The sequence below is a fragment of the Anolis sagrei genome, chromosome 4, assembly GCF_037176765.1.
Source record: "Anolis sagrei isolate rAnoSag1 chromosome 4, rAnoSag1.mat, whole genome shotgun sequence".
NCBI classification, from domain to species: Eukaryota; Metazoa; Chordata; class Lepidosauria; order Squamata; family Dactyloidae; genus Anolis; species Anolis sagrei.
In genome coordinates, this window is record NC_090024.1 from 61046798 (window position 1) to 61059824 (window position 13027).

The window sequence follows — 13027 nt, forward strand, 5'->3', positions numbered from 1 at the left end:
ATTTCTGGAAGAAGACAACTTTGAAAGTTTTACTCAGCTGAGGACTGCATTTTTACACTGCAAGATACAATAGTCATCTGTTTCAAGTAGTAACATAGGAGGAAAACTATATGCAGTAGTTAGTATAATATTAAAGCACATTTGCAAAAAGGAAAAAGAAAAGAGGAAGACAATACATACAATTATTATCACATGTTTTTTTGTTGCTGAACTCAAAACTGAACACAATAACATTGAAAAGTGATCACATAAATAAGAACGGAGATTATGAAACCCACCAGGCATTGTTATTTGTCAGGACTTTTATATTTAATATCTGTTTACTTTAGAATTGAGAATAATGAAGCATTCCAAATGTTGGTTTGCAAGTCCTTTCAGCTCTAGACAGAAAAGGAAGAGTGAGAATGCTGGGAGCGACAGTCCAGTAACATCTGGAGAGGTACATGATTCCCAGTACTGATCGCAATCTACACAAATGTAGGTTTTAATAATAATAATTATTATTATTATTATTATTATTTTGTATCCTGCCTCCATCTCCCCAAAGGAACTCGATGCGGCTTACATGGGGGCAAGCCTGATCAAGATAGTTAAAATATAACACAACAAAATTCCCCACTTCTGTCACAAACGTACTTGGCGGGGATGAGGGACAGGGCCTTCTCGGTGGTGGTCCCTCGCCTGTGAAATTCACTCCCCAGGGAAATTAGGTTATCCTCATCCCTCCTCTCCTTCAAAAAGAAGTTAAAAACCTGGATGTGGGACCAGGCGTTCGGGTAACTATGCAGACAATGACAATGACGATGACAATTGATATGGTAATGGACTATGGCTAAGCTTGATGGATCTCCAATCATGGAATTCAGCTAGATAACTGCCACCAGACTGGTATATGTTAGTAGATTTTAATTGTATTGACTTAATGTTTTAACTATTTATAATTATTGATTTTTAATGTAATTTTATATGTATATAGAGACATCAAATTGTTGCTGGCTGGAAGTCACCCTGAGCGCCCCCCCCCCCAAATTTTTTTGAAATAAATAAATAAATAAAAGTTGTGACATAATGGATTCAATTCAACAGTGTTTAGATCAGACATGGGCAAACTTGGGCCCTCCAGGTGTTTTGGACTTCAACTCCCACAATTCCTAACAGCCTCAGACTTAAGCAGTCGAGGGGGAAAATGAAGAGACCTGAGGCTGTTAGGAATTGAAGTCCAAAACACGTGACGGGTCCAAGTTTGCCCATGTCTGATCTACACAGTAGAAAGAATGCAGTTTGACACCACTTGAACTGCCAAGGCTCAGCGCTATGGCATCATGGGAGCTGTAGTTTAGTTTTTTTGGTCGTGTCAGGAGTGACTTGAGAAACTGCAAGTCGCTTCTGGTGTGAGAGAATTGGCCGTCTGCAAGGACGTTGCCCAGGGAACACCAGGATGTTTTGATGTTTTACCACCCTTGTGGGAGGCTTATCTCATGTCCCCGCATGAGGAGTTGGAGCTGACAGAGGGAGCTCATCCATGCTCTCCCTGTATTCGAACTTGCGACTTGTTGGGTCTTCAGTCCTGCTGGCACAAGGGTTTAACCCACTGCGCCACTGGGTGTGTCCCCAACATTTTGATAGAAAGGCTAAAGATGGAATCATGGAAGTTGTAGTTTTGATGGAAAGGCTAAAGATGGACTTGTGGAAGTTGTAGTTTTGATAGAAAGGCTAAAGATGGAATCATGGAAGTTGTAGTTTTGATGGAAAGGCTAAAGATGGACTCGTGGAAGTTGTAGTTTTGATAGAAAGGCTAAAGATGGAATCATGGAAGTTGTAGTTTTGATGGAAAGGCTAAAGATGGAATCATGGAAGTTGTAGTTTTGATGGAAAGGCTAAAGATGGACTCGTGGAAGTTGTAGTTTTGATAGAAATGCTAAAGATTGAATCATGGGAGTTGTAGTTTTGATGGAAAGGCTAAAGATGGAATCATGGAAGTTGTAGTTTTGATGGAAAGGCTAAAGATGGACTCGTGGAAGTTGTACTTTTGATCGAAAGGCTAACGATGGAATCATAGAAGTTGTAGCTTTCTTTGGCAGAGGCAAAAGACCTTGCAAAACTACAGCTCCCATGATTCCATAGCACAGAGTCATGACTGTTATATGGATGCCAAAAATGAATCAATCCTTCAATGTAATGGCATCCCAAAATGTGTAGTACTTAAGAATACTTGCAATTGTGTATAATTTTGGTGTGCATCTCTACACTGTAGTAGAGGCAATGCAGTTTGGCAGAGAACTACAGCTCCCACGATTCTGTAGCATTGAGAAATGGTAGTTGCGTTAATTTTGCCGTGGGAGATGCTGCACCGGGTGAAGAGCAGGAAGTAAAGGGAATGAAAGCCGCATGCGCCTCAGCCAATAGCAGCCCAGTATCGGCAGCAGTACCCGCCTGCCATTCTCTCCTATTGGTCGAGAGAGGAAAAGGGGGCGTGGTGAGGGCGCGAATTTGAAAGTTTTGTTTACTTGGCGGGAGACTTTCCCGGCTTCTTTCCCGCCTTTTCTTCTTCTTCTTCCCCTTTTCAGTGTCGCCAGTATGCCCGCGGAGAGCAGTGTGGGGCCGAGTCCTGGGCTTCCTCGGGAGGAATCTCTTCCTCCTCCTCCTCATGGGGAGCTTCAGTATCTGAGCCAGATCCAGCAGATCCTGCGGTTCGGACACAAGAAGGAGGACCGGACGGGGACCGGGACCCTGTCGCTTTTCGGGATGCAAGCGCGGTACAGCCTCCGAGGTGAGGCCTCTTTCCCCCCTTTTGCTTTCTCTTCTGCAGCTTTTCATTCATTCATTCCCCTCCCACTTTCCACCTCAGAGTTTGGAAAACTTTTTCACTGTAGAAAGAATGCGGCCTGATACCGCTTTAACTGCCGTGGCTCTGTGCTATACAACCTTGCAGTTTTGCCAGGCCTTTGGGCTTTCTCTGTCAAAGAGAAACTTCACCAAATTACAACTCTCCATAGCTGTCAAACTACATTAATTCTATAATGTAAACACACCTAAGTAAAGGTTTCCTCTTGACATGAAGTCTCGTCGTGTCCGACTCTGGGGGTTGGTGCTCATCTCCATTTCTAAGCCAAAGAGCCAGAGTTGTTCACAGACACATCCAAGGTCATGTGGCCGGCATGACAGCATTGATCTATTCAGATTTGCATGTTTTCCAACTGCTAGATTGGTAGTGATGGACAGATGGGTGCTAACAGGTTACTGTTCTTGGAATGGACCTTGAATCCAAAGGCCCTCAATGTAAATGTAAAGTACTTATCAGATGGGCCAATATGAATTGATTTTGAGCAATACAAGGAGTGGATGCTATAACTGGCAATTCGACCTGTGGGTCCCCAGGCGTTTTGCCCTACAACGCCCAGAAACCCCAGCCAGTTTACCAGCTGTTAGGATTTCTGGGAGTTGAAGGCCAAAACATCTGGGGACCCACAGGTTGAGAACCACTGGTTTAAGATAATTTTGCGCATGAAACTAAGTGTGCACACAAATACAAGTACGGTTTGAGTCTCCTTTACTGATACTCCAAAATCTACATCTGAGATGATTGAAGCAAATGAAAGTTGTGGAAGGGGAACAGTCCTATTTTCAACATGGAGTTAACATGTCCAAATGCCTTGTTGACAGTACTTAAAAACTGAGCATTTCCATTCAAATAATAATGTGTGGCTTCACTCTCCCCCTAATTTCTCAGCAAGAATAAGCAAATGTTTTAGCAGAGGATGCAGCATTTTGCAGCAGAAAATAGAGCAATTCTGCTTATACAAAGATAATGTTCTAACTCAACTTCTGTTTGTGATTCAACAGATGATTTTCCATTGCTAACAACTAAGAGAGTATTCTGGAAAGGAGTACTTGAAGAACTACTTTGGTTTATCAAGGTAAGGTATATAATAAATGAAATGTGTTCAGGGTTTAGCAAGATGTATTGACCCCTTTGTTTTCATGTTCTTGTCTGAACCATTTTTCAGATCGCCTAAGAAGTAAAAAGTAGAGCACTCAAGGCCAGGGCTTCCCAGTTTTCGGGTTTTCGGTGTCGGGAGCCGTCACATTACACAAACACACATTCATATTTTGTCATGCAGACCCAATGGAAAGTCTAATTGCCACAGGGAAGGAGGAGAGGTTTCAGCACAAGAAGGGATTTAACCCTTCCCACTCCATTGTCTTATGGAAAATGTTTTCCCACTAACTTCCTTGTCAGTTTATGTAAGACTAGTTGAAGCATGGAGTTGTGCTTTTCTCAGTGTATAGCGGAGTTTCTCAAACTGTGCCTCCAGATATTTTGGAATTCAGCTCCCACAATTCCTAACAGCTGCTATACTGGCTGGGATTTCTGGGAGCTGAAATCCAAAGCACAGTTTGGGAAACACATGTATAGGGACGAATTCCTTTTTTTCTTTGTAGCTATTTGTTGTTGGAAACAGGTTGGACAAGAAAGACTCTGAGTCACATGGCAAAGCTCCATGAGGTTCTTGGCCATTGAGTTTCCTGTCCTACGATCTAGCTTCGCTTCCAAATACACCTCATTATGTTTCTTTCTGTAGTATTATACGATTGCAGGGTCAATAATGAAAAACACACTTTCAGTTAAATTCCAGAAACTTGGTGAATTAAAAAGACCCCCAAGGTGAAATTTACGGGAATTTCAAGGAAATGTCTTTCACACATTGAGGATCCCAGCTGGAGGATACAACTTCTAAACTGATCTCAAATTGTAGGAAATGAATTATTACGTAGGAAGTTGCCTCATACTTTGTTAGGTCTAGTTCCTCTCTGGATTTTTTTCACCATCTTTACTTCTGGATGTGACTATGCAAAGAATGCAACCTATCACTGAGCCACAGCCTGCTCCTTTGCTGCAAGATGTTTGAATTGAGACTAAGGGTGCATCCAACACTGCCAAATTCATGCAGCTTGACTGCCAAGGGCTTAATGCTATGGGATTGTGGGAGTTGTAGTTTTACTAGGCTTTCTCTGCCAAATTGTATTATTGCCTCATCAAACTACAACTCCTAGAATTCCAAAACACTGAGTCATGATAATTAAAGTAGTGTCAAACTGCATGATATCTACAGTGTAGGTTCACCCATGGAGGAGCCAAAAGTCTATCTCTTTTACTGCCCTGTCATATATAGGAAACCAATAATTAAGATATTAGGGTAGCAGCAGTCTGGGAAACATGCCTTTAGATCAGTGGTTCTCAACTTTCCTAATGCTGCAACTCCTGAATACAGTTCCTCGTGTTGTGGTGACCCTACACCATACAATTATTTTTGTTGTTACTTCATAACTGTAATTTTGCTACTGTTATGAATCATAACGTATTTATTTATTTATTTAATATAGATACCGTTTTTCTCATATTGGTGAACTATATGCAGGATGTATTTTAATTCACTGGACGAAATTTGGCACAAATGCCCAATACACCCAAATTTTAATGTTGGTGGGATTGGGAGGGGATTGATTTTATCATTAATTTGGGAGTTGAAGTTGTTGGGATTTATAGTTCACCAATAATCAAAGAGGATTCTAAACTCTACCAGTGAGGAATTGAACCAAACTTGGCACACAGAACTCCCATGACTAACAGAAAATACTGGAAGGATTTGGTGGGCATTGACCTTGAGTTTTGGAGTTGTAGTTCATCTGGCATGAATACTCAATATGCCCAAATGTGAACACTGGTGGAGTTTAGGAAAACTAGACCTTGACATTTGGGAGTTATAGTTGCGGGGATTTATAGTTCACCTACAATCAAAGGGCATTCTGAACTCCACCAATGATAGAATTGGGCCAAAGTCCCCATACAGAACCCTCATGACCAACAGAAAATGCTGTGTTTTCTCATGATCATAGGTGACCCCTCTGACACCCCCTTGTGACTTCACCCCAGGGGTCCCAATCCCCAAGTTGAGAAATGCTGCTATAAGCTACTGCTTTCTCCAGATGTCATTGCTTACCATGAATCAGGTAAAATGACATATTTTAAGAGTTGAAAGATGAGTTTATTTCTAGACCGGTCATTTTTAAACCTTGGGCATTCAGGTGTTTTGCACATTACTTTATAGAAACCTGAGCCATCCTGGCAAATGGCAAAGGATTCTAGGAGCTGAAGTCCAAAACTTCTGGAGGGCCAACAATTGTGGGCAGTTGATAACCTCTGTTTAAGAAAGTTTTGGCCCAATATTTAATCTTTAATTTGTGCTAAATCCAGGTTTCCTGATGGGGAAAATGTGGAATGGAAACATCTTGTACAGTTCTATGAAATTCAAGAAGCATTTAGTGCTTTTTTGGTCAGAATAAAAACATTTTGATGAATTATCTTCTAAATAATTGTTCCCTTTCTTGCTCCACACAGGGTTCTACGAATGCAAAAGAGCTTTCTGCCAAAGGGGTTAAAATCTGGGAGGCCAATGGCTCTCGCCAGTTCTTAGACAAGCAGGGATTCTTTTCTAGAGAAGAAGGAGACTTGGGTCCAGTTTATGGTTTCCAGTGGAGACATTTTGGAGCTGAATATAAAGATATGAATACAGGTAAGGATCAAGTCAATCTTGTCTTCTCATACATTCATAGGTATCTTCAAAATTGAGGTCAGAATTCAACATTTATTTACTTATTTACTATATTTATATCCACCTTTCTCTACCCCGGGGGGACGGGACTCAAGGCGGCTTACATAAAGGCAACAATTCAGTGCCTTAACAGCAATATACAATTAAAATAAATTAAAATTAAATACATTAAAACATTATAAAACATTACTATCACTATAAAACCATGCAATCCGCAATCATAATCTAGGTCATTCTGATTTTCTTTGCACATATAACCAAAAATCAAGTGTTCTAGCATATTGAAGGTGTATTTGTAAAAAAGTACCTTAATGTCTTTAATAAAACAGAATGCATGAAAGATCTGTGATGTATGTGATGGGTCATCCTCAGATGCATGTGCATTACTTCTTGTTGCAGTTTTTAAAGAAGTCTAAATAGATAAAGTTATGTCTGTGGTTTCTTGCAGCCTTTTTATGCATTCAAACTTTCCCTTTGTTTTTCTTTAGTACACATTTCTAAAATAAATATTCACACTTTTAAGGAGTCCTGCTGAATGGGATGGTATCAGGGCAAGTGACATGATCTGCCTTCTAGGAAGCTAGTCTTTATTATACATCAGCACCATTTTAAATTCTTTGTGGATTTTTCCTCTCAGATTATACAGGACAAGGAGTAGATCAGCTGCAGCAGGTAATTGATACTATCAGAAACAATCCAGATGACAGAAGAATTATAATGTGTGCATGGAACCCTAAAGGTATGGGAATGATGTAAAATAAGTAACTGTACATTCCATTTGTTTATACTAATCCAGTTGTCCCCTGATTTTTTTATCAAGCATATATTGGTAAATTTACTTCATATTGGCTTTGTATATCTTCTGATCTATATAAATGCTTTTGTTTTTATTTACATAAATACACAAACATACTTCTTTAAAAATAATATCAATTAAAAGCAGCTTCTATATTCACCTGATATCAAAGATCAGTTTATACATGCAAAGTCGTGTATTCTCTGCAAATTAATGTAAAATGTTTGATTTCTAAAATTTTAGTGACATACAGTGTTTTGTTGTATGCTTTCAAGTCATTTCTGATTTAGGGCAACTCTAAGGTGTGTTTTAGATAGTTTTTAATTATTCATTTTTTATAGTTCTGGGTTTAATTATTTTTAATGTTTATAGTCTAGGTTTTAAATTGTATATTGTATTGCTTTTACCACTGGTCTCTGCTTTGAGTCTTTAAGAGAGAAAAAAAATCACATGCTCATAGCATAAAGGAAATTCAAATCTCAGTCTCCAGAATTATAGTCCAATGCTCAAACAACCATGCCATATTGATGTACAATGTGTTGTTGAAGGCTTTTATGGGCAGAATCACTGGGTTGCAGTGAGGTTTCCAGGCTGCATGACCATATTCCAGAAGCATTCTCTCCTGATGTTTCACCCACATCCTCAGAGTCTGTGACGTGTGTTGGAAACTAGGCAAGTGAAGTTTATATATCCGTGGACTGCCCAGGGTGGGATAAATAACTCTTGTCTGTTTGAGGCAGGTGTGAATGTTGCAATTGGCCACCTTGATTAGCATTGACTGGCCTTGCAGCTTCAAAGCCAGGTAGGAAGCAGCCTATATATAAACCTCACTTGCCTAGTTTCTAACAGACCTCACAACTTCTGAAGATGCATGCTATAGAAGTGGATGAAATGTCAGGAGAGAATGCTTCTGGAACATAGCTGTGCGGTCTGGAAAATTCACAGCAACCCATATTGATGTAGTTTGCATATTAGGACTGCGGTCTTAGGAATAATAGAGGAGATAAAATAAAAATGAATACTTATAAAGTCCTATTTTTTAAACCATGACTTTTACTTTTCAGATCTCTCTGCAATGGCATTACCCCCTTGCCATGCTCTCTGCCAGTTCTATGTTGTAAACGGTGAACTCTCTTGCCAGTTGTACCAGCGTTCTGGAGATATGGGATTAGGAGTACCCTTCAACATTGCCAGCTACTCACTACTAACTTCAATGATTGCTCATGTTACGGGCTTGAAGGTACTGTAGCTTTTTACATTTCCTGGAAAAATTAGGAAAGAAATGAAATTTTATTAAGGCCATAACAGATATTGGGCTGTATACTGAAACAGCTGCACAGAGATGGGTTTATAAACCCTCGGGGAGGACAAGATTGCTCGGTGGAATGTAAGGCAAAATCACCTTTTGGATGCAGACTAGGAATGTGCTGGAAGAAAACTTTCAATTTTTAAAGACAGGAGGCAGAATTGTATTGCAATTTTTTTTTCTATTTCATGAGCCTGTGGATCATCTTATTCCTTTTTGAGTCATAGTTATAAATTGTAGCCAAAGAGGTATTGATCAGAAAAGTCATGAATCATAGATTATATATAGCTTCAGAAAATGGCAAAAGATTATTTCATGTATTTTTATATTCATTTGTATTCTGTCTTTTCTCCCTCTGAGACTATGTGTATATATGTCCTGAAAAATAGTGTAAATCTGACAAATAAACCCTTTATAATGGATAGCTATGTAAGAGAATTCACACCATATCATTCCTACAACTCAGTTGCCTCTTTCCTTATATAGACACACATTTATATTATCCTATAAACAATATCTTTTTAAAAGTTCCTATTATAAAGTCTCTTTTTTATTACTATCAACCTTGACAGTCTTTGATGTTCTGGTTACTGCTCTATATACACTTGCAACTTTATAAACACTTAGATCAAAGCACGTTCCACTGAAAACAAAGATACTTCCTTCAGAACAGATATGTTCTGTTCTTTAGGTTCTTTACATTGCACTTCTGTGCACTTGACATTTTTATTCTAACTATGACTTTTAAATCACATTCTATGTTTATTACATTTTAACTTTTATCTCATGTACTTTAATATGTGTATGTTTTAATATAGGCTTTTTGGTTGCATTTTTCTATTATGTGATTTTCTAGATGTATTTAACTATGTTATGCCCTGCCTCGAGCTGAAAGGAGAGGCATAATAATAATAATAATAATAATAATAATAATAATAATAATAATAGGAGTCACGTGGTGCAATGGGTTAAATTCTTGTGCTGGCTGAATTGCTGACCTGAAGGTCAGTGGTTCGAATCTGCGAGACGGGGTGAGCTCTCATCTTGTCAGCCCCAGCTTCCCATGTGGTGACATGAGAGAAGCCTCCCACAGGATGGTAACACATCTGGGCATCCCCTGGGCAACATCTCTGCAGATGGCCAATTCTCTCACACCAGAACCGACTTGCAGTTATTTCAGGTCGCTTCTGACACAATAGTAATACTCTGTCTGCTGATTCACTCTGCATTTCTTAGGAAAAACAAATACTCTTCCTACTTCAGCCAGCAATAATGAAATATATTTGCCAGTAGAAAATGTCATACTTGTTTGGCAGATTATTCATATTAATACGTACTTCTTGTTTATGATTTAAAATATTATTAATAGAGTTAAATAAAATGTAAGTACCATATATACTCTAGTATAAGCCAACCTGAATATAAGCCGAGGCACCTAATTTTGCCACAAAAAATTGGGTAAACGTATTGACTTGAATATAAGCCGAGGGTGAGAAATGCAGCAGCTACTGGTAAATTTCAAAATAAAAATATATACCAATAAAATTACATTAATTGAGGCATCAGTAGGTTAAATGTTTTTGAATATTTACATAAAACTAATGTAACACTGTCCAACTCTGATTAAACCATTATTCTAACCTTTAATGTAAATGTGGTTACGTACCCTTCCAATAATAATAGAGTAAAATAATAAATGTAATAAAAAATAATAAGAGTAAAATATGAAATGTTATAATAATAGGGTAAAATAATAAATGCAATAGCAATAATAGAGTAAAATAATAAATGTCATAAAATAATAACAACAGAATAAAATAATAAATAACTTTGACTCAAGTATAAGACAAATGGGACTTTTTCAGCCTTCAAAAAGGTCTGAAAAACTTGGCTTATACTCGAGTATATATGGTAACTATCCACCATATTCACACACAGGTTTGCATGAGTATGGGAAATGGCTTGGAGAGAAATTTTTATTTAAGAAGCAGAGACTTAGCAGCAGCATCGTGCATGTTTTTGTTGTCTATTGCAGCACTAAATCTATTTTTTTAAAATTACAGCCTGGTGATTTCATACATACACTTGGAGATGCTCATATATACCTAAACCATATTGAACCTTTAAAAATCCAGGTATGTATTTAGGCTGGTTATTCGCATTTTCCTAACACTCAGTTTCTATAGGCACAAGCAAAGTACCTGACAAGATTTAAGGCTGTATTCTTACCAATCTTCTGTAGCATTGAATATAGCCTTCACTTAGCGAACTACAGTTTTACCAGTGTCCTGGAGAGATGAAATTGGGATTTAACAGGCCCATTTGGCATCACCCTCCCCTCCTTTTCCAAAATTTATGAATGCCAATTTATTGCAGAAGGCTTACAGTTATTGTCACTCAGTAGGATTCTGTAAAAATAGTTTCTTTGTGTACAATTTGGAGGATGATTCAGGGTGTCTGATACTTATTTAAAGAAGCTTCTGTGCATGACTAAAAAAGACATGACTTCCATAGACCTTGGCTAGTTATTGAGAAGACAAAAAGTGGTGCTGTTTTCCTATATCGAGGGCATTACTATAGGTGCTATTTATACAACAAACGAGAAGCCAACTAAACCCACTGCTTGATTTTACCCTTGTGTCAAGCTCTTACATTTGTAGATACATAAATCTAACTAGTTGCATTATGTTAAAATCCAAACCAAATGTGGCTTTATTTTAATTATATACATTAATATCTGCACTTTGTGGTTGTGTGCCTTCCAGTCATCTATGATTTATGGCAAATGGGTTATAAGCTTTTACCGGCCAAACTTGTTCAGAGGGGGTTTCCTGGTCTGAGGCTGATAGTGTTTTGCCCAAAGTGAGTGATAGAATAATCTGATCATTTCCATAACTGAGTTCTAATTTCTGTTGAATAATTATTTTAATTTCAGCTTCAGAGGCAACCAAGACCTTTTCCGAAACTCAAAATCCTTCGCAAAGTTGAAAACATCAATGACTTCAAAGCAGATGATTTTGAGATAGAAGGTTATAATCCTCATCCAACTATAAAAATGGAAATGGCAGTCTAATGGATTTATTTTGGCACTGTTAACTGTTATTTGCTTTCATATTCAGTGTGTAGTATTAAATATTATTACTGTTACAAATTCAAAGTCAAAATGTGTTTTTGAAATAAATGTTGCTTGTATATGATGCTAACCTATGGAGGACAGGTTGTTCAGCTATTTGTATAAAGTTTCTCAGTTTCTAATGTTCAATAAATTAAGTGCATTTCTATACTACAGACGTGTGATCTCATATTTTGTACAATATGGAAGTTTATTATCAAATCCATGATTTTGGAAAACATGGCAATTCACTGCAGGAAAAATGCTGGTGGCTCCAATGAAAGACTTCTCAAGCAATTAGTTATGAGTGAAAAAGGTGGAATAACAATGAATTAAGAGGCGAAGGTATGTGAACTGGGTGTAGATGTGGCTTGCGCCCTCTCTCTGCTATTAGGGATTATCTGGAAAGTTTATGTGCAACTTCCTTGATTTTTAAGGGTCCCAACTGTGCACTAAAATGATGTGGAAGGAACCACGTAACCTTCTAGAGCAGTGGTTTCCAATCTTTTGTTGGCTGTGCTCTAAGCATCTCTAAAATCCTGATGCCCCCTCCCCCATGACATATAATTCTTACTATTCAAAAAGTGAACTTTTCACGTGGATGAAGCCTAAAACTCTAAATACATGGTAAGTGTATTTAAAGTATTAGAAATACTGCGATCACAATTCAGTGATAGTAATTGTACCATTCTCCAACTTTATTAAAAATTATATTCCCTGAGCATTTTGAGTCTTTTTTGTTAGCAATTTGATGGCATGTTTGGTTTTCTTTTGTCGTAAAGAGACAAAGGCAGTAAAGCTAGGTCCAAAAATTCAGATTGTGGGTTTTCTGACATGGTTGACATTTGTTGATGGTTAACTATGTACCAACGCATGTTCTTTCTGTACTTTTTATCTATTGAAAAGGTTTTTTCCCCTAAATAATGCGAGTATTTCATATAGAAAGCAAGATATCAGGAAAAGTTTGCGGGAATGGAAGATGCAAGATTTCTATGCTCAAACCTGATGAATACGTTTTTCCCAATGAAAATCTTCATACTCGATAAAGTAAAGTAATGAAATAACAACTATGGAATAGACGAAATAGAATATCAGAAGCAATATTCGAGGCACAATTGATTTGAGCAATCTGCATTGAATTCAGGATAACTTCAGTGTTCAACTTAATGGTGTATATTTGGTGAGATAGGGCATGTATT

General features: G+C 37.9%; 1 protein-coding gene across 1 annotated transcript; it reads left to right on the forward strand.

Moving 5' to 3' along the window:
- The first annotated feature begins 2476 nt into the window (after positions 1 to 2476).
- On the forward strand, positions 2477 to 12002 carry TYMS (thymidylate synthetase). The gene is made up of 7 exons (XM_060775141.2): positions 2477 to 2770; positions 3844 to 3917; positions 6401 to 6575; positions 7252 to 7353; positions 8475 to 8650; positions 10780 to 10851; positions 11652 to 12002. Exons 1-7 carry the CDS (start codon positions 2578 to 2580, stop codon positions 11787 to 11789), a joined length of 930 nt encoding a protein of 309 aa, XP_060631124.2. The 5' UTR covers positions 2477 to 2577; the 3' UTR covers positions 11790 to 12002.
- The last annotated feature ends 1025 nt before the right edge of the window (positions 12003 to 13027 follow it).